The sequence below is a fragment of the Camponotus floridanus genome, unplaced genomic scaffold, assembly GCF_003227725.1.
Source record: "Camponotus floridanus strain SB8 unplaced genomic scaffold, Cflo_v7.5 scaffold20, whole genome shotgun sequence".
In the NCBI taxonomy this organism is placed as follows: domain Eukaryota; kingdom Metazoa; phylum Arthropoda; class Insecta; order Hymenoptera; family Formicidae; genus Camponotus; species Camponotus floridanus.
In genome coordinates, this window is record NW_020229326.1 from 90,949 (window position 1) to 112,946 (window position 21,998).

A 21,998-nucleotide genomic window follows, 5' to 3' on the forward strand; every position below is an offset into this window, starting at 1 on the left:
ATTATAGCATATAAATCGATTAAATTATATCCAATTCATAATACAAATTTATAGTGGATGATATTGTCTTTGATAGATGATATTTATCAATGCTGAAGATACACCGGTCGCAAGTATTGCAAGCATCTCAGGCCACCTGGCACCATCACACACACACACAATGGTGAGTATATTACTCACACTTCTCCCCCGATGATTGAGTCGCGACCGCCGAGTGTCTTCGCCAATTCCGCCGCGCCTGTTCACCAAGAAGAGAGCGGAGCGGAACGGAATGGAACGGAACGGCCGTCGCTCCTACCACTTGGCTCGCGCTACCAGGCGTGCACCAGGAGCCGCTCGTCGCGATGGTGGGGTCGTCGTGTCGCGCCGGCGGCGTTCAGGAGAAGAAGCGTGAGTTGGTAGGCCTGGTGACTCGTCGAGCGAGAGAGCGGAGCGGTTCCGTCGGAGTCCACAGTCCTAACTCGGCCTCGGGCTGCGATAGATCGTATCTTACGCGGCTCCGATCCCGCCACGCGGAGAACAGGCAGTCAGTTCGATTCACCCGCGATCGAGTTTTGCGCGATCGAGTGATCCGACCGATCGCGCGCCGACTCTGTTTCCTCTGTCGCTGACCGGACCTCTTTCCCGCGCTTGGATCGATTCCGATCTCCGCGAGTAATCGAACGACCTTAGATTAGTATAACGTCAAAAATCCTCGGTCTTCCCCACCCGAGTGACCCCTGTCATCCCTTGACCTGCCGGGAAAAAGATATCGTCCTCACCCCGCTTTTCCGGTCTTCCTGAGCTGATCATCGTAAAAAAGTGGAGCGCGAGCGCGGATTATCTCGCGAAGAGAACGGGATACCGGGATACTGTTACGGGAGGTAAGACCTTTCCTTTCTTTTCGCGCTTTCTTGGCAGAGGAAGAGAAAGAGGAAAGGGAGAGAACACGTGTAGGAGGTGTGGGTGGGAGTACCGGCTTTACGCGCGGCTAGTTTATTTGCCTCCTTTTTTTATAATTTTGTGCGAATTTCGCGCGTGTGTGAGTGAATGCGCGTACGTGTGTGTGTATGTGTCTGTATGCGCGAACCCCTTATGTGCGAGCGAGTCAATGAATTACTTTTATGACGCAAGATCGTACGTGACAAAATCGTGGGAATTTGCAAGCCGCAAGAATCGGCATCTGTACCGTTATTAAAATATCGTGGGGATTATTCGTTGTAAAGTTTTTATTAAATTCCAAGAAGTTATATTTGAATACAAATAGAGATAGTTTTTGTTCTCTCTTTCCCTTCTTCTGTCTTTTGCGTAATTTTACAATATCATATAATTTTGAAATTTTATTTATTATAATATATTATAATATTGAAAGAAATTTAAAATATTTTGATGAGATAATCTCTAGAAATTCAAATCATGAGATTATTTTCTTGGTGAGTTTGACTTTTAGCAACATCTTGATTTCAAGATTTGTCTATCAAGCTGGTTGAAAAGTTAAAAATCTATTTATTATAAGAAAGATGCTTGATCAAAGTATTACCAATAAAAAATTGTCTGCGATATAATCAATAATTTAATTATAATATAATTTATAATATTACTGTAATTTGGTGCGAATTATATGAGACGTCTAAGAATATATTTATTTAATTCAATATATTGTAAAGAAATGGAGTAATTCTTATAATTTACAATGTATCTCGTAATATATAACAAATTATATAATTTTCGTATATATTTGATTGTTTGGGTGTATATTTGAATGAAAGCAAATTATACAATAGCTGTTACATAATTTTAAACTATCTTGTTTAGCTTATGGAGTATATCTTCCGTTTCCGCTATAATAAAGTGGAGCTTTAGCCATACTGTTCCGCTTTCCGTGAACTTATATTTCCAGTCTCAGTTAAAACGCGTTTTTTCTAAAATTAGAACGAAATACTAAAAGTGAAATAACACAATCTCGTGGTAGTCGGAGTCGTATCGTGAGTGATGATTGCCTCTGTTGCAGATTCTACAGTAAGATCTTTATAAAATAAAACTGTCCAAACTATCGTAATTAAACTTAGAATTAGTTTCTGCGAAACTTACTTTTGGATAATAAAAAATTCATTTCTTAGAAATAAACTCAGTCAAAGTTAATCGTTCTCAATAGATTTTTATGCGAATTATAAATGCTGAAGTCATCAAATAGTCAAGTCAATCAATAATCAATACGTCTAAAGTCAATCAACCAACAATTTATATCATTAAATTGATTCAAAAAGAACATTTAATTGCTGTAATGATTTAATCTTTATCTTGATTGATTGATCTTCGTTATTATTCCTACAATTTTATCCGCGAATATTTTTAGTTCTCATTTTTTAATTCGTCATTTCCAATTATTTATATATATTTTCTAGAAAAAGAGAGACAGAGAGAGAGGAGAGGAGGGAAAGGAAGAGGTAGAGAGAAAAAAAGTATTCTTGATAACAGTAATTTCGATAAAGTTAAAAAAAACTTTTTTTGCGAAATTTTTTTTATTTTATTATCTAGATATGTAAGATAGATAGTAAGATAGAAAACTAAAAATTTTTTGAAAGGTATATCGCGTATAGATATATATCACTATCTACATACGTTGTGCAAAACCGAAAGAAATCAAAGTTCCCATTTTAGTTATTTGTATTCGCACATTTCTTGTCATATATCTCTAGGCGGAATATCTTATGTACATAAATTATTATTTACTATGATTCAGACATACGTATATGCTCATCTGATTAGATTATTACGCTTGTCACGATTTGTCACGTCTCGCATCGGGTGCTAGGTATAAACTTTCGCTGAGCAAATGAATGATTTTTGAAGGCGCGGTCTTTCTGGCGTAACACTTTTTAGAATCCACTGCTTTCCGCCTTCTTTTTATGGCTCTAATTATATATGTATACTTTATTGATTCAGAAAAAACACAAATGAGGATCTTAATCTTTTTATTAATCATGTGAATCGACGTCATATATTATTCCATATAATAATTATTTGTTTTGTGGATAGATAAATTTTATTGCAAAGCAATCCAGAGATACATATTATTTTACAAGCTTCTATCTTAGATAAATTAATTATCTAAGATAAATAATAAAGATTCTCTCTCTTTCTTAACAGAGATATATTAATCTTTCTATAAATTCATTATTGATATACTAAATAATCTGACAGTTTTTAAATTAAATTTTTACGGAAGTAAAAGTTTTGCTTTTTAAAATTAAGATTGGACACGTGAAAACGAAACGTCTTAAATATTAATTAAGATGGCGATGAAACGGACCAAATTCGCACTAGTCTGAGATGTTTCGCGTTGCAGGGAAAATTCTCAGACGCTTTAATCGGGCGAATCTCCTTAAGGGCAAGTGGCAATTTTCCGTGGAAATCTCTGGCATCTTCACCATGTATCACGTACGCGTCCGAGAATCGACGATCGAGCGCTCTTGCACACGCCAGAGAAAGATTAAAGTACAACATGTGAATACCTGCGTAGTCACGGATACCTTCAGGGTCGTCCGTGCAATTACGTAATGGCGTTAATCAACGGTAGCGGCTAATCCCAAGTCCGAGTGGCACAAATCCGGCTGGAGGATGGACCAACGCGTGCGAGAAAATTAAAAGTCTGAAACTAAATCTTCGGCGATCTTGATAACGCAATATCCACGTGTTATTGATGACGACGATGATGTGTCGCAAGATTGACAATCGATCGTGTTGAATAATTCAATTGGTCGAGATCTACCGGACATGGCTTTCGCGATACGATCCTCGATATATCATGGGACATGAAAGCAAATTTTGTTTTTCTTCTTGATTATTTCATGATTTCCTGAATAAATTGCTATGCAAATACATTGCTCCTTGTGAGATAGAGACACACGTGTCGCCGCTTTCGAAAGATCGGACAATTTCGCATTCCTCGCGCGCGTCTTTCTCCTTTCGCGTTTTTCTTCTCTAATCCACGAGAAGCGCGCGAGATACTCGCTGGCCTCGCGAATCTACCGGCATTGAAAATACGAGCAATCATGACGTATTAAATTTTCCCCTCGGGTTGATCGCAATCGGACTGCGCGTGCATGCAAATGACAAATAGAAAAACACGCTGTCCATGATCACAACGTGACGACGTTCACCTAGGAAATCCATCGCGATTTATCAACGACAAGTCGTCCGGCGACTTGACATAATGAGCATCGGACTCGAAATTAATTTGCCTATCTTCCGGTCGGCTTTCAAAAGAAATGTACGGTACAAGCGCACTTATTCCGCATTCGTTAGATGACGAGCCTTGCTCCGAAAATATTTTGGAGAGGGAAATAGCTTAAATCACACACGTAAGCTATTGATATCTTCACACAAGAATAATCATTAGCAGATATTTTCAAACTGCACGTTTCTTATGAGCAGATGCAAAATGTTGCGCTTCTTATAAATGAAGAATAATAATAATAAAAAAATAAATATGCCTTTTTCTAAATCTCGGAATTTTGGAAGCTTACAAGAAGACTCGAAATATCATCAATGATACTTGAGCGAAGTTTTACTTCAACTACAACTGAAATGTGCATCTCTCATTTGGAGACGCTCTACTATATCGTATCGATGAGGTGACAGCCGCGAACGTTTCCCTCGCCAAGAAATTATTTGTCCCGCGCATTTACTCGATGCCGCACATAAGGACAGGCTGTGCAGTTGTCGATGCAACGGTTGGCGCGTCTCTATATCGTCACGATAACGAGTTTCCAGGTGTTTACGACCACGCGACGTCATCGAACCCACCTTTACCTTTTCAGTCGTCTCGCGTCGTGCATCCGTATGCATGTGTTGCGGTACGCCACATCGGTACGTTGTATCCTCATTTCGACTTTGCGCCTTGCAGCGGCATCGAGAATGTAGAAACTGGCGAACCGCATCTAAGATACAACGTCAGCTCGACCTATAGATAATGATATTTTACACGTCTACATTCTTGAAGTTCTCTTTCTACGACCACTTATGTGTGAATGCAATAATATGTGCGGATAATTTCCTAATAAAAATAATCTATATCGTACGGAGCACATATTTATATAACGGCTATATATTTTTTTTTATTTTTTTTAATATTAAGCTCTTATATTAAGCTCTTAATATAAAGCTCTTATATTAAAAAAAAACAGAGAAAAGTCGATCGTTACGATATTGATTTTTTAAATATGAGGAAATATCTTTGAATTTAATTATATTATTTTCTTTCTTTTTCTATCTAAATTATTTCTAAAAAATGAAATTTATTTAGAAAACAATTGCCTTATCTTACATAAGTTTATCACGAATCAGACAGATATAAATGCACAAGTAATATATGTAAAAGGACTTTACATTAATATTGTCAGCAATATATGGATTTTATTGATGCTTATTGATGATAATTGGCAAAAAATAGATATAGTGTTTTGCGAGGCTGTATATAACAATGCCATTGGCACAATACGACAGACATCGCTTATAAAACTGAGGCTTTGAACTCGATGACACTAAGTATTAACCTTTCTAAGAAAAAAGATCCTGTTTTCACATAAATACGCCCATTGACGTAAACGAATAAATAAATACGCTTCTACTTTTTATTATAACAGTAAATTAACGATAGATAATATTCTATAATGCCACCGATCAATGCTTCAGATTGATCGCATTTCTTTGAATTCTTAAAGTCTAAATAATTCACACTTCAATGGAAACGCGGTTGATCGAGGACACCCGGTATAAATCGATATTCGGTGGCTGGTTTGGAAAGTTAATGACTGCTAATATGGTAATAATTTCTGTGCCAGGCTCTTTTTCTCAGCGTTCAATATCTTGGCAATTGACATATTTTCCATTGCATCCAATCATGCGTGAATGACATAATAAATGTGTATTAGGCTATGAATAAAAATTCCAACGAAATAACGTGAAAACTTTCCACACCGTGTAGATTATGAAAAAAAAAAACGCGATAATGTATCCCGTCGTTTGCAATTTAAAAATCGTACATACGAGGCATTTTGCTTCTCCTCCTGAGATCGCTCCTTATCGCGCGCTTATCGATGCGTGATAACATGACGTGCGCAAAACACCAAACAGATCGTACTTTATCTCCGTCACCTCTTTCGCGAATTTTGAATCTCTGACGCTCCCGCTTCGTTCGCGATGAAATCCGCGCATGCTAAAAGATCGTCTCGAACGAGACGCAACAGAGGATATTTTGGCTCATTGCGCAAATTATTGACATATTACGGAGACGAAACGTCATTCTTAGTCGCACATGCATTAATTACGTAATTGACGCTTTATTGTTAAGCTTTTTATCTCGCTGATAACACGATATCATAATTATTTTTGTTCGATAAAGGAGTATAATCGATTTTCATCACTCTTTGGTACACAATTATATTAGTTGTAATTATTAATGTAATCGCTACTCAATTTTTTTAAACGGAAATTTTTAATCGATTTTTCATTTTATATAAAAAAATATATTGCATCCTTTTTCAGTATCCGTTTCAGTAGTATTCTGATATCCATTGATGATTTATGTCTTAAGTAAATTTTCATTAAGATAATGTCTGATTTAAGTTAATTAAATTAATACCTAATTTCATTAAGATAATGTCTAATTTAAATTAATTGGATAGTTAATATTTTTTTCTTACCGATTCATAAAATTCGATTTAGTAAGATGTCTTAAATTTTAATATTGGCTATTATATGCCTTGATATGGAATCAATTACTGGAATTAATTTCTTCTAATCTTTAATATTACGCATTATAAAAGGGCTGAAAAGGAAATATATATCTCTACAGAATATCTTATAACTAATATAGTATAATTCTCTTTCTCTCTCTCTCTCTTTTTACGTGTCAAAATATACCGATTTATTGCAACGGTGCACTTTTGAACATTAAAGTTCTTTCGCGAGCGTTGACCTGTAAAATATAAAATGTTGATTTGAGGATTTTTAGCTCATAGCTCACCAATATTACCACGTCATGTAGCATCGTGTTATCTCGTGCATCAGCGACATTTTAAATTACATCTCGAAAAGAAGTGCAGCTCATTAGATGCCATGCTCATTACTCGCCAGTGCCGCGTTAATTTGTGAATCTCATATTGTTGGCCTTATGACACATGTGTCATGCACGTGACCTCCTGAGTTCACGTGCCTTTCGAGAAAAAGATGGCGAGGTACAGTGACCAATAGTACGACACGAAGAGAGATGGAGAAGTTAGTCGGTTTGCGTGAGATTTTTCTTTGACCAGGCCTCAATGTAGCTAAGATAGTCACTGGTGACCGTCATTAGCAATGCTGATGTTCCAAAGACAGCGGAAATGGCCTATGACCTTCGTATATTTATTTGTTGTATCTTCCATCGCCTTTTCTATTTTATAGCCCTCTCTGCATCTGTCGAATATACAATATCTTTTCATTCACTATTATTTCTTAATTTTATACAACGTAATTATAATTTTTATAAGGGCAGGTTTATAATATGTAAGAAAATGCCACAACAAAGAGTTATATCATTAGCGATGTATAAATAAAGTTTGTGAAATTATTTAAACAATTCGTTGACGAACAACTATTCAACTTATTTTTTTAAAAACTTAAGAACTTAAAGGAAAGATTGAGAAAATTAAATATATTAAAAATCAAATTTTTTCGAATATATATATATATATATATATATATATATATATTCGAAAAAATTTGATTTTTAATATATAATTTATAATTTTTTAAGATTTATAATTTTTTCTTTTTCTTTCTCTTTTTACCTATTATACTATATCTTACATTTATTATTTTATGACTGTTTCATTAGATAGACTTTCAATATTATTTAATTCATTATATGTATTTCAAATATATTAATTTAATCTATAATAAATACACAGTTAACGTTTTTACTTTGTTCCATAAAACATGTCTTACATGATGTTTTTTTACTACTTATTAGTTTGCTAGTGCGCTAACAAATAATAAAATTAAAATACTTTAACTTGATTAGAGAGAGAAAAAAAGCATGCTAATTTAATAGCATTTTAAGATACACAATGTTTTTTACTAGTTAGTAGCACACTAGCATGCTAATAGCTAATAGTAAAAAAGCATTATATGAACATTCCCCGCTAAATGTTTTTCAAGCTATTAATATTTAGTACAACTAAACTATTTCATATTTTTGATTACTATTCTGTAGTATCCTGGGGCGTTACTGTGGACTATCTTATTCAATTAAATTGATTTAATGTTAGTAGTTGTTTTTATTATCATTGATGTTTTCTGTAAAGCATCTGATCTATGGCAGATTACTTACATACATATATCTATATGTCTAACTTTACATACATATATCTTACATACATATATCTATATGTCTAACTTTCTTTTTCTACGTTTCTTTGACTTTTACTTTTTATATAACGTTTCTTGGATGTACAAAATGTCTAGAACACCTTATATATATTTTTTGCGTTAGTCTTCCCGTTATCGTTTCCAGACATCTATCATTCTTCATCTTATAGACATGTGTAGACCTTTTTATATATGCATACGTCAATAGTCGGTTTGCGGTTTGAGAAACCGAGAATGGACAATGAAAATGATCGCTATTGCCCAAGGCCCTTACGTTAGACAAGCGAAATTCTGATGTATCATCGCAATGTACTAAGTTACGTAACGCAGTACGATAGAGTTATGTGAACGGAGTATTTCTTAACTACTAGGAGTCATTAGCTTTTAATTAATAAATTTTATTTTAAATATACATCAATAGATCTAGTATTTTGCAAAGAAAGATGAGAAAATACTAGAAAAATTGAAAATACTAGAAATTGGAAAATTCCTGAATTTAAAATTAGTTAGATTTAATTATGATTAGAGGTAAATAAATTTTCCAGTGATGACAAAATTTAAGATATGAATCTTATTTCAATAAAAAGAGAAATAAATAAAATAAAGTATTTGTTAAATTAATGAATGGTAAATTAAATTAAAATTGTAATTATTCAAGCCTGAAAATCTATCTAATTTGAAATCTAATCAGCATTTATGTTCATATTTATAATACATGTATGGCTAATTTTTATTTATATGAATTATTTTAATTATTATATTAATTAATAAACGAGATAAGAAATACGGAAGTTAAAACGTTTTAAACCAAAGCCATAAAATTTTTGCTCTTTGATAATATTATTCAGAATAATATTAGCTAATATCTCATATACTTATGAATAGTATTACGACGTTTAATTATTACATGGGAAATGCACACATCAGACTAATATCTGAAAAAAGCGAATGCAGAGACGGATATGGATTATTAATGTATATACCATGGTATATAATTATATATAATCTCTATCTGTCATGTGTTTGTACGTGTAATGATACCTGAAAAACAATCTGAATATCTTTATCATTTTTGTTTGATATATTTTATAAGGTATAATTTGAAATGATTATCTAAATTTTATGAAACAATGAAATAATAATAATGGAATGTGTTATTCTAAATTATAAATGATAATTATTTTCAAAATATACAATATTTTAAATATACAATATATGTTTAAGATTCCTTACGTATATCACATACACAGTAAAAAATTTTGTGTTAAATTTAACATATTTCACATGTTCCAATTTATCCACTCTAATTTTAATGTTAATTTAACAGGAGGCAAGTATGTAAATAAATAACACAAGTAATATGTTTAAAAATTAACACAAAAGTGTAACAGTTAAACTTTATCTGGAAATAAAGTTTATGTTAAATTAACATATTTATAATGTTAAATTTAATTAAAAGAAAATGTTATTCTTACATTTTTATGATAAATAACAGAAGAGATATGTCGATTTAACATATGGAAACTGTTATAGAGAGAAAAATAATAAACAACTTACTTGTTCATTTTAACATATAACATATTTCATTAAAAATTCGTGCATTTACATATTAATTGTGTTGTTTTAATTCTTAGAAACGGTGAATATTAACTCAACGCAGAAATGTCGAAATAACGCAATGATAATATGTTACATTAACATAAGAGTATGTTAAAAATTTAACACAAAAATTTTTATACGAGAAAATTTTAACAGAAATACAAAATGTTTTTTACCGTCTACTTACGCGCGTGTATTTATTTAATAAAGCAAAAAAATTATATATAAATTAAAAAATATAAAATTGGAACACTCTAAACGATAAAAAAGTGTGGCGCATTTTATATTTTATACATTGCTAGATTTAAAATAAAATATTTAAGTTTTCAAATTGCGTTTCCTTGTTCTTTGCTAATCAACCCTAACGGTCTTAATTTAAGCGATTATGAAAAACTAATTCTTTTACATAAATTGTTAGTGAAAATTGTACAAAAAGGAATGTAATATGGTCGCAAATGTTACATCACCTTGCTGTATGATAGCCAACGAAGTGTGAAATATGATTGTTTCCGGGGTTTAACTGACCCTGCGACCAATTGAGTATAAACGAAGAATGTCAACCGGTATACTAACTACATCGGTATTTAAGTCAGATTTTTATGCAAATCAGACTAACGACGCATCGACTAATAGGATAGGTGCAATAGTGATGCAAATATTTTCGTCATGGATTTACAATTCCTCGGTTTAATTTTTACGGAAATTTAACAATCAATAATGCAGTAAATTTTAAAAGAATAACAGAGCATCAAAGTAAAAAATATTTATAAAATTATAGTAATTTCTATATAAAAAAGATCATTATTTACAGCAAATAAGTCTTTATCACAGTAATTTTAAAATGTTGGTTTCAGAAATAAACAACGTGTAGAATCAGTGATAATAAGATAAAATTTAGAATTTTTTATAGCTTTTGTGATAATTTTTTTTTAATAATTGTGTAAATGCATATTAGTATCTTGATTAGTCAGTTGGCAGAGATTGCATTTAATTAATTTCTACAACTGTATTTGTAATGAACAAAACAGCTCTTTTCTTAAGCTAATACATTTTTTTGAGAATTGTATGTAATAAAAAGATGAAGGCCGACAGGATTTTTAACGTTATGTTAACGAATGATGATTTCGAAAAATTCCGCCGTAGAAGTGTCTTATATGGGATGATATATTAGAAAAAAAACATTATTTTCTTAAAATCAAGATAAACATTTTGAGAATTAAAATATATTAATTCTAATTAATATTAGAATTAATATATTTAATTAATAGTTTTAAGTTAATAATAACAGATCCGACATGTATCTGAAAATGATCGATTACATTTGATTTGCTATTTTTCAAATTACATAAAAGTATTACGCACACGTATAAGTACATTGATAAGAATAAGGATTGTCGCGCGTTCAAACCAACAATTTCGAGATGTATAAAGAACTTGATTTAGATTTTTACATAAAAAAAATTTTGATCTTTGACAGTTTGAGTTCAACTTCCAAATAAATAAAATATTAATAAATAAAATTTTGCTGCGATAAAATTAGCGAAAATTCGATATTTGACAGAACATTATATTAAATGATAATGTATGTTTAACGATTGATATGAGGACTTGTTAGAAAATGCGTTTTCGAAATGTCGTTTTGCCTGAATTGACCGATCGTGCCTACCATCGTGTCGTGAAATGTATGTTAGCATGGAGATATTGTTCCTAATTGCCTCCATTGGCAGGCAATGGATATTATTTCAAGAACGATGACTGTCCCTCGCACAATGATGATCTTGAGTCACTCACACGAATGTCTTCGCTCCGTTGATACGATAAGAATGTTTATTTGCTATCGATAGTTCGTGAAAAATTGCGACAAACGTGAATGAGTTTGCAATCTGATAAACAATTTCATTAGTTCACAATTGCTGTGAAAAACAAAATAATTCATTAAATATCAATATTTTATTTGAATTTATTCATTAACAACATATAAATTTTTTTCTGTTCTTTGTTCCTTGAATTAGTCATCGCATATCATAAATTCAAATTTAATTCTGAATTTTTACAAAAAAATGAAATGTGTGAAGAGAAAAACATCTCCTTAACATATAGCATAAAACATTTGCTTTTATTTATATTATTCAATTTTTATTTTTATTGAAGGAAATAAAACTTGGAAAAAAGACGAGAAAGCATTTCAAATCATATGGAATAAAAAGAAATATCAATGCATAAAAATCCAGAGACTGGTTTAAGGGCAAATATAAGCACTCGGAGTGTCTCCTCTAGTAATGTATGAATTCCGGCGTTCGCGATCACTTCCTATAGTTCATGCAAACTGACAGCTTCGCATTCGAACTATGCGCGCTAATTGATCGAACGTCACTAATCGATTCGGTCATAGGGAGTTTTAAAAGGACTTATTGGCACAGTTATAGAATAGTACTACATAGCATAATGATATTCAAACTTTATGTATTGAATAAATCACAAAAAATTTATAACTAGTATTATTAACGTACAAGAATGTTGAAAGCACTCAATTATTTAAGAATAATTTTGGAGAAAGTCATTGAACAATATTTATTTAAATATTTTTAAACAAAATGATCTGTTATATCACTGCGTTTTATAAATTGCTAAGAAAGATCTAAATGTAATGTGCAAATGATTTGTTGAATAGAATAATATTTCTTGCCAAAATTATTTTGCTCCTTTATAAACGTATTGATATACATATTATTATAATATTAATATTAATATAATATTAATATATTAATATATTAATAATACATTTATACATTTATAAAGATATTATGTATATAATTAGATTATAATATATACACACTACAAATTGTATATGTATTTTTATATATAATAATATGATATATTCATAATATTCATATTTCAATATCAGATATAATCGATTATACAACAATTAATTATGTCGAGATAAATACAATTAATTATGTCGATTATCGAGATAATACATAAATTCTAAGAATTGAGATACGTTCAGATTAGCGATACGTAGTCAACATAAAGTTAATATTTCGGTATATAAACAAGTTTAAATTCTTTCTCAGTGACATTAAATATAGCAATTGATACAAAATTCACATATTCAAATGCTAAAAAAATTAAGAGCGATTTTTGTATTATCTGCAATATAATAAACGTAATTCATTTTAACTAAGAAATTACACATACAATTTTTGAAAATACAAATAGTATGTCAAATTTGAGAAAGTTAAAAAGAAAGATGAAGTATGCACAAAAAATATATTTTTTATTGATAATATATTTTTTGACAATCATTAACATTTTCCATCGCTTTTCTCTTCATTTTTCATTTTTTTTTCTTTCTTTACTATATATATATATATATATAAATTCATTATAACATGTCTAATTTAACGTTAAATTTGACAAGTATATATAAATTTTATGATAATATATAGAACATTGTATTTACTCTAATTAAATTGTATTTGTTTTCGAATAGAATCAGCATATATTTGTTCAAAACAATGTTTTGACAATTGATTAGAATAATATATAGCAGACAAAAGATCTTGTTCTTTATATAATTATTAAAAGAGATAATTAGGTATCTGTATATGCTGAATTTTTTAATCTACCGTTTATTAATTTTTGGAATCATTTGACTATTTCTATTTTTGAAAATTAAATATATTGCTATTAAATATTATTTATACAAATATAAATGTTCGCGAAATCTTATGACTTTTGAAAATAATGTTTTAATTATTTTCTTTTAATTTAAAAACAGCTCTTAAATCGATGTCGTAAAACAAATGTGTAAATATTGTATGTCTTTGAAATAATATCTTCTTATTTGAAATGTATATTTAATTTCTGCTACTAAGATTGATTATCAATGCATATACGTGAACACTTTTATAATGGTTTCGATGTTTCTTCTTCCGAATGCGATGTGCTCCTCGATTCTAAGGAATATTTCATGCAAGAAGGCAAGATTTCGAAAATTTCTTTGCTATATCTCATTTCAAATTCATATAACCAATTTAAATCCGCTTGTGCATGTTTATTCCATTCTATAGGTGTTTTGGTTTTTATTAGAATATAGACTTGTTTGCATAAGTATTCCAATGCGCAAAACCAACAATGACAACTTCCTCCAGGATTATTTTTCCACTTTTGTAGTAGTGTCAGTAACATAGATTCTTGAGAATATGTCAATATTACATTATCTGATGTAAATGGATCATATATGTAATTATCTTTATTTTCTAACGCTGAATATTTTTTGAATTCTTCATTTAGTATGAATTTATCAATATTATGTTTTTCTGCAACTTCAGTTATATTATCAGATGAAATAGTTTTTACTGTCTCTTCAATCTTATGTTTTAATTCAAAGTATTTTCTTTTCTTCTTTAATATATTAATTCTTTTATCCAAAGCCTCACGATCCTTTAGAGAGTGAAATCCATATTTTCGTACAACAGTTACTACTTCTTCTTTATTATTTATCACTTCTTCTGCTGCTGTTTGGAAACATTTACTCTCGGATAGATGATCCACGATTTCAGCTCTCTTAGTGAATCTTTCTTTTTCTTGTATACGAGCCTAAACAAATATAGCAAATAAATGAGTATGCTATATGATATGATGAATAAGTAAAATATATTATAAGATAAAAATTATAAGATTATTCTAGCCATTTTAGCTTTATTTCATATATTTTATCCGATCGTATCTATTGATATTCAAAAACATATATTTTCATTGGAAAAAAAGATTTTTAAAACATTGGACAAAATACAACATAATATAACAAAATTTTACAATGCATTTTGTATTTCTTTTTATTCTAAAATATTTGTTAAATTATTGAGAAATAATATAATTATTAAACAGAATGAAATAACTTACATTATAAATTTGCAGATCAGCACATTGCAGAGGAATAATATTTGGAGTATTTGATTTTAAATCCTTTTCTTTAGCCACTGAACGCGAAAATTGCGGTGCATTCATTGATGTTAAGAACTTATCTTTTCTTTTACAAGCAGAATCCGAGAATTCAGAAATTTTTGCGCTATGTCTCATTACGAATTCACATATCCAGTTTCCGTGTATCATTTCATTCTCCCAAATTTGTTCCAATTTATTTATATTAGTGAATATATAAACCAAATAGTATACGTTTTCCAATGCGCAAACTTGACAAGTGCAACTTTGAGATTTTGTTTTCCAGATATCTAATTTATCCAGTAATGAAAATTCATCATTATATGTGAGAACTTTATGATTTGATACATAATCATCATATTTGTATGTGACTTTTGATTCATTATATTTTGTATATTCATCGTGCACTGTTTTATAACAAATATCTTGGGAATATTCAACAATAGCTATAAGATTGGATTCCTTGTTAGTTTTCATTACCAGGTTAAACGTTTTATCAAGAGCATTTCTTGATGTAAAATATTGATGTTTCTTTTTCTCTATTTCAATTTTTTCATTCAAAGTCCTCCGATCTTCAGAATTAAATCCATATTTTTGTGTAACAGTTTCTTCATTGTTTTTTTTATTTATAACTTCTTCTGCTGCTTTCTCGAGGCGATTGTTTAAATTTAAATAATCTATAATCTTTTGTCTGATGGACATCATATTAGCCTAACGAAATAAAACAAATAATTAACATACACTGCAATATGATAGATAAATGAAATATATCGTGAGATAAGAACTGTAAAATTATTTTCGTAACTTTCAATATATCATATTATATCAATTATTATACGTCTAATTGTATCTAAACATTCAAGAATACATATATTTTCTTTGAAAGCTTTTTAAGACAATATATGAAATAATATTAATATTGCACTATATCTTGTAGAGAGTGTATTTGAACCTCTTTACATTCCAAATAATTTTCTAAATAATTATGAAATAATGTAATTAATATGAAATAATACTTACATTGGGAATTTGCAATGAATCAAAGTTTCTTTGTAGATCGGGACTAGAAGTATTTGTTTCCGAAACTTTTTCTTTATCAAGTAACAACAAAAATTTTTGCGATGTTTCATCTTTTTTGCAATTAGATGAGAATTTAGAAATTTTTTTTTTATATCTTATTACAAATTCACAAAACCATTCTTCATTTAATTTCTTAATTTTATTTGTCAACATATGGCTTTCTTGGCCTTTGTAGTTAGTAATAGTATCAGTTATAAGATCATATAAATGTTCCAATGCGCAAATTTGGCAAGAGCAAAGTGATTGAGACTTTTTTCTCCAGGTGTATAATTTTTCCAGTAATAAACTTTCCTCAATATATGTTATATTTAAATATTCTAATGTACATATAATTTTATCATATTCATATAGGTGTATGAAAAAATTATTTAACAGCTTATGGTTTTCGATTTCGTTTTCTAATAACTTGTGATTGATATTATAATTTTTTGCAGCATTTTCCACAGATCCATCAAAAGTAAGAAGACGGGGAACTGCATTTTCATACTCTTTTTTTTCTTCAAGATATTGATTGTTTTGCTCTAATATAAATATTATGCTAATTAAAATCCGATGCTCCTCTTCAGAAGTAATTTCGTATGTTTTTACAACATTTTCTAAATTTTTCTGTATTATTAAAACTTCTTCTGCTGCTGACATAAGTCGTTCGCTCAAGTTTAAAAAATTTGTAATCCTTTGTCTGATGTCGAACCTTTCATAAATCTAATAAAATAAATAATATAATTACTATGTTACACGATATGAAAGAAGATATTATTAACTAAAATTATAAGATTATTCTAGCAATTTTTATCTCATTATGTTTCAAAATTTTTATTCGATTATATTTATCGATATTCAAAGATATATATTTTTTCTTACAAAGTTTTTCAAAATAATAAAAGAAATAATATTTATATATAGGATTTCATGACACATTTGTATTGTTTTTATTTGCTTTTATTTGAAAAAATTTTTTAAATAATTATGAAATATATATTAACGATACTTACTTTGACAATTTTTTGCATATCATTTTCCAACTTTATTTTCTCAAATGTTTGATATATGCTCAAAGTATTTGGTTCCAAAATTGTTACATTAAATGACGGAGATTGCGATGCGCTCGATGCTGATTTACGATATTTTGTGCAAAACAAGTATACAGAAATTTCTTTGCTATGTCTCATTTCAAAATTGTATAACCATTGTTTGTCCGCTTGTTTGTGTACATTCCATGTAGAAGGATATGTTTTATTTTTTGTATAGGCTGTTATATAAGCTAAACTGAGTAGATGTTCCAATGCACAATAACGACAAGAACAAGTACAATTTGTTTCCCATATTTTCAAGAAACTCAATAATGAAAGTTCTTCTTTAAATGTAAAAACATCCTTATATGATATAATGTCATCATATTCGTATAACCCGATTCCTATTATCGCACCAATTCTACATTCTTGTAGTAATTTTTGATAACTAATATTATATAATCTTGCAACGTCAGATATTTTTAATAAGTTAATTGATGATACGACACTCCTTACTGCTTTCTCAAACTTATTTTTTATTTCAAGATATGTATTTTTCTCTTCTATTATGTTAATTTTTGCGTTAAAAAACTTACAGAGAATCTGAGAATCCTCCGCAGAACTAAAATGCTTTTGTACAATATCATCTTTCTGTTTGTTTTCTTCAAAAAATTCTGTTACTGCTTCTTTAACCCGGTTGCTCAATTCTAGATGATATATAATGTCTTTTCTAATATTAGACATTGTATGATCTAACAAAATAAAATAAATATTTATAGCACTACATGATACGATGGATAAAAAGTTATATCGTAAAATAAAATTATTCTCAGGATTTTTATTTTAAAATATTTCAAACGGTTTTGTCTGATTATACTTATCGACATTTAAAGATAAATATTTAAAGATAATCAGACATTTGAAGATAAATATTTTTGAAACAAAATTATTTAAAACAATATATAAAATAATATAATAAACAATATACAGAATCTCACAATATGCCTTTTAGTATCACTATATTTTTAAAAATCCTTTAAATAATTAAATAATTATAAAGTAATATAATTGATACAAAAAATAATACTTACAAAATATAATCAAAGAACAAATTTTACTGAAAATATCAATTATCTGAACAGTAACTGACTATGTATTACACCTGGTTGTAAACAGAATCAAACTGACAATGTCATGAATTTCGGTAAAACCAGATATTTAAGCTTATGATTAAGTCTAGTTTACAATAAAAGTTAATCCTATTAAAACTAAAGATTATTATCCCATGAACGATGTGTGGCGTTCTTGTGTAGCAGAGAATTCGTTAACAACGACAATACGATATCGATTAATAATAGTGCATGTGTGGATCAATAAATATTAAAATAAATATAGTATTTTTTGTAGTTTATTGTAATTATTTTTATTTGAACGATCGTGTAAATGCACATATTTGTTATCTTGATTGTTATTTTAATTAGTCAGTTAATAGAGATTACATTTCATTAACTGCATTTGTAATGAACAAAACAGCTCTTTCTCTTAAATCAATATATTTCCTTAAGAGTTGTACGTGAAAGGATGAAGATTAACTATATTTTTATGCTATGCTAGCGAATGATGATCTGGACATTCCATCATAAAAGTATTTTACATTAGATAATATGCTAATAAAAAAAACATTATTTTCTTAATATCAAGATAAACATTGAAAATTAAATTCTATATATATATATATATATATATATATATATATATATTAATGTAGATGTATTAATTGTAAGTTTATCACATTAATATAAATCTGATATATATTTGAAATTGATCGATCATATTTGAAATGTTGGAGACAATAACATCAGACATGCCGCTTTTAAAAAATAATTATGTTAGAAGTATTGCGAAAACGCCGCAAATACTCGTACATTGATACGAAGGATTGACACGCATTCAAACCATCATTTTCGAAACATATGTATCAAATCAAATAATAGAGGATTTAGATTTTTACTTAAAAAAGACTGGCCCTCTAATATTTAAGTTTAATTCAACTCTCAAACATAAAATATGAGTACATAAAATTTCATTGCGATAGAATTAGTGAAAACTCGATAGGATGCCATATTAGATAACTGTCAAACGGTAACACAGTATGTTTAACGATTAGTATGAAAACTTGTTAGAAAACTTATTAGAAATATTGTTCTATTCGAATTGGCTTTCAAATGACGATTTTGCCTATTTCGTCGCTAAATGTCTATCAGTATAAGATATTGATTTTAACTGTGTTCTTTGGCAAGTAATGGATATTATTTCAGGAATGACAACTGTCCCTTGCACGACGGTGATCTTGAGTCATTCGCGCGATGATCATCTTCACTCATTCGCATGTGTTCTTGTTCCGTTGAGAGATAAGAACGCTTGTTTATTATCGATAATCTGTGAAAAATTGCGACAACGTGGCAGAATTTGCAATTTGATAAACAATTTCGTTAAATTTATAATCGTTGTATAAGAAACAAAATAATTCGTATAATAATATTTTATCTGAATTTATTAATTAATATTTTACAATATCAAATTGTATCATTTATTAATATTTTACAAATCTTTTCACTCGTTTGTTTCCTGAATAAGTCATCGTATGCTTTAAATTTAAATTTAATTCTTAACTTTTACAAAAAAAAATATTGAAATATCTGAAGAGAAAAATATCTTCTTAACTTATAACAAAAAACATTTGCTTTTATTTACTTTCTTCAATTTTTACTTTTTTTAAAGGAAATAAAATTTGGAAATAAAGATGAGAAAGCATTTCACAAATCATATAGATAAAAAGAAATATTAATATATAAAAATTTAAAGACTCATATCAGTAAATGTAAATATTCAGAAATTCTCCCTTAGCTGTTGTCTGAATTCCAGCGTTCGCGATTTATCTTTAAAATTTATTCAAATTGACAGTTTCGTATTCAAGCTATGCGCTCGAATTGATCGATTCGGTCATAGGCGGTTTTGAGGAGATTTATCGGCATAGTTATAGAATTATAAATACTATATAGCATGATATTAAAATTTATTTATTGAATAAGTCACAAAAAATTTATAACTAGTATTTTTAACATACAAAAATGTTGAAAGTACTCAATTATTTAAGAATAATTTTGGAAAAAATTATTGAAGAATATTTATTTAAATGTCTTTAAACAAAAATATCTGTTATTGTGTTATATAAATTGTTAAGAATGATCTAGATGTGATGTGCAAATGATTTGTTAAATAGAATAATTTCTTGCCAAAATTATTTTACTCCTTTATAAATGTATTGATATACATATTATTATAATGCATGTATATGTTAACATATATATAACATACATATAACATACATATATAACATACATATTAATATATATATAACATACATATTAATATATATATACATACATATAACATACATATATAACATACATATTAATATATATATTTATACATTCATAGATCTATTTTGCATATTAATATATTATAATATATATTTTTTTATATATAATAATATAATATATACATATTTCAATATTAAATATATATATCGATTATGCAACATTAATTATGTTGAGATAAAATACACAGAATCTAAAAATTGAGATACAGATTCATTATACGTAATCAATACAAAGCTAATATATCGATATATAAATACATACACAAATTTAAATTTTTTCTCAGTGACATTAAATGCAGCAATTGATGCATCGTACAAAATTCACGTATTTAAATGCCAAAAAGATTAAGAGCGATTTTGTATTATCTGCAATATAATTCATTTTAACTAAGAAATTACACCTACTATTTTTATAAATATAAATAGTATATCGAGCTGTAGAATTTAAAAAAGTTAAAAAATAAGATGAAAATATGCACAAAAGATGATAATATGTTTTTTGACAATCATTAACATTTTTCGTCGCTTTTCTCTTCTATTTTTTTCTTTTTCTTTTTACTATATATATATATATATATATATATATATATATATATACATATATATGTATAATAATAAATCAGAAGTACATATATCAATTCTTTTATCCAAAGCGTCACGATCCTCTGGAGAATTAAATCCATATTTTTGTACAACAGTTGCTACTTTTTCTTTTTTATTTATCACTTCTTCTGCTGCTCGAATAAACCATTTACTCTCGGATAAACAATTCATGATTGCTCTTATTGTATCTTTCTTTTTCTTGTATATGAGCCTAAACAAATAAAGTAAATAAATAAGTATGCTATATAATATAATCAATAAATGAGATATATTATAAGATAAAAATCATAAGATTATTCTGACCATTTTAGCTTTATGTCATATATTTTATCCGATCGTATCTATTGACATTCAAAAACATATATTTTCATTGGAAAAAAAGATTTTTAAAACATTGTATAAAATACAACATAATATAACATAAAATATAACATAAAATTTTACAATGCATCTTGTATTTTTTTTATTCTAAAAAATCTGTTAAATTATTGAAGAATAATATAATTATCACATAAAATGAGATAACTTACATTATAAATTTACGAAGAAGCATCACTTTGCAGACGAATAGTACTCGAAGTATTTGGTTCTAAAGCCAATGAAGTCGAAAATTGCGGTGCATTCAATGATTTTAGGAAGTCATCATCTTTTCTACACTTAGTATAATCCATGAATGCACCAAGTTCTGCGGTATATCTCATTCCGAATTCACATATCCAATTTCCGCGTATCATTTCATTCTTCCAAATTTGAGGTTCTAACTCATTTATATTAGCGAATATATAATTTAAATAGAATACATTTTCCAATGCGCAAGCTTGACAAGTGCAATTTTGAAATTTTTTTGAAGTTTTTTTTTTCCACATATTTAATTTTTCCAGTAATAAAATTTCATCATTATATGTGAGAGTTTTATAACTTGATAC

At 28.6% G+C, this 21,998-nt stretch overlaps 3 protein-coding genes across 4 annotated transcripts in view; 1 reads left to right on the plus strand and 2 right to left on the minus strand.

The window, feature by feature from the left end:
• The first annotated feature begins 366 nt into the window (after positions 1-366).
• The window catches only part of LOC105250596 (protein windpipe), a 38,709-nt gene continuing 17,077 nt past the window's right edge, over positions 367-21,998 (plus strand). Inside the window, exon 1 of one of the 2 annotated variants that reach the window (XM_025408326.1) lies at positions 367-863. The gene's annotated coding sequence lies outside the window, so the exon portion shown is untranslated. The remainder of the gene's footprint in view (positions 864-21,998) is intronic. The other variant, XM_011256777.3, reaches the window with a different exon arrangement.
• LOC109609952 lies at positions 4,865-15,246 on the minus strand. Its single transcript, XM_025408335.1, has 3 exons — positions 14,899-15,246; positions 14,353-14,592; positions 4,865-4,945 (listed from the first exon to the last, which is right to left on the minus strand). The coding sequence occupies exons 1-3, from the start codon at positions 15,106-15,108 to the stop codon at positions 4,865-4,867; spliced, it is 531 nt and encodes a 176-aa protein (XP_025264120.1). The 5' UTR covers positions 15,109-15,246.
• LOC112637793 lies at positions 16,157-21,773 on the minus strand. The gene is made up of 6 exons (XM_025408336.1): positions 21,616-21,773; positions 21,099-21,283; positions 17,620-17,779; positions 17,010-17,475; positions 16,391-16,719; positions 16,157-16,184 (listed from the first exon to the last, which is right to left on the minus strand). The coding sequence occupies exons 1-6, from the start codon at positions 21,771-21,773 to the stop codon at positions 16,157-16,159; spliced, it is 1,326 nt and encodes a 441-aa protein (XP_025264121.1).

What these genes read in the sequence shown, in the direction of transcription:
- LOC109609952 (XM_025408335.1), bottom strand. Translation starts at nt 15,108, where the DNA reads ATGATACACGGAAACTGGATATGTGAATTCGTAATGAGACATAGCGCA. An exon ending in CTGATCTGCAAATTTATAAT is followed by an intron (nt 14,593 to 14,898) that starts GTAAGTTATTTC and finishes ATATTTGTTTAG; the next exon opens with GCTCGTATACAAGAAAAAGA. An exon ending in AACATAAGATTGAAGAGACA is followed by an intron (nt 4,946 to 14,352) that starts GTAAAAACTATT and finishes CATTATCTATAG; the next exon opens with GTCGAGCTGACGTTGTATCT.
- LOC112637793 (XM_025408336.1), bottom strand. Translation starts at nt 21,773, where the DNA reads ATGAGATATACCGCAGAACTTGGTGCATTCATGGATTATACTAAGTGT. An exon ending in GATTCTCAGATTCTCTGTAA is followed by an intron (nt 17,476 to 17,619) that starts GTTTTTTAACGC and finishes ATATAATATTAG; the next exon opens with TTATCAAAAATTACTACAAG. An exon ending in GAAATCGAAAACCATAAGCT is followed by an intron (nt 16,185 to 16,390) that starts GTTAAATAATTT and finishes CTAACTACAAAG; the next exon opens with GCCAAGAAAGCCATATGTTG.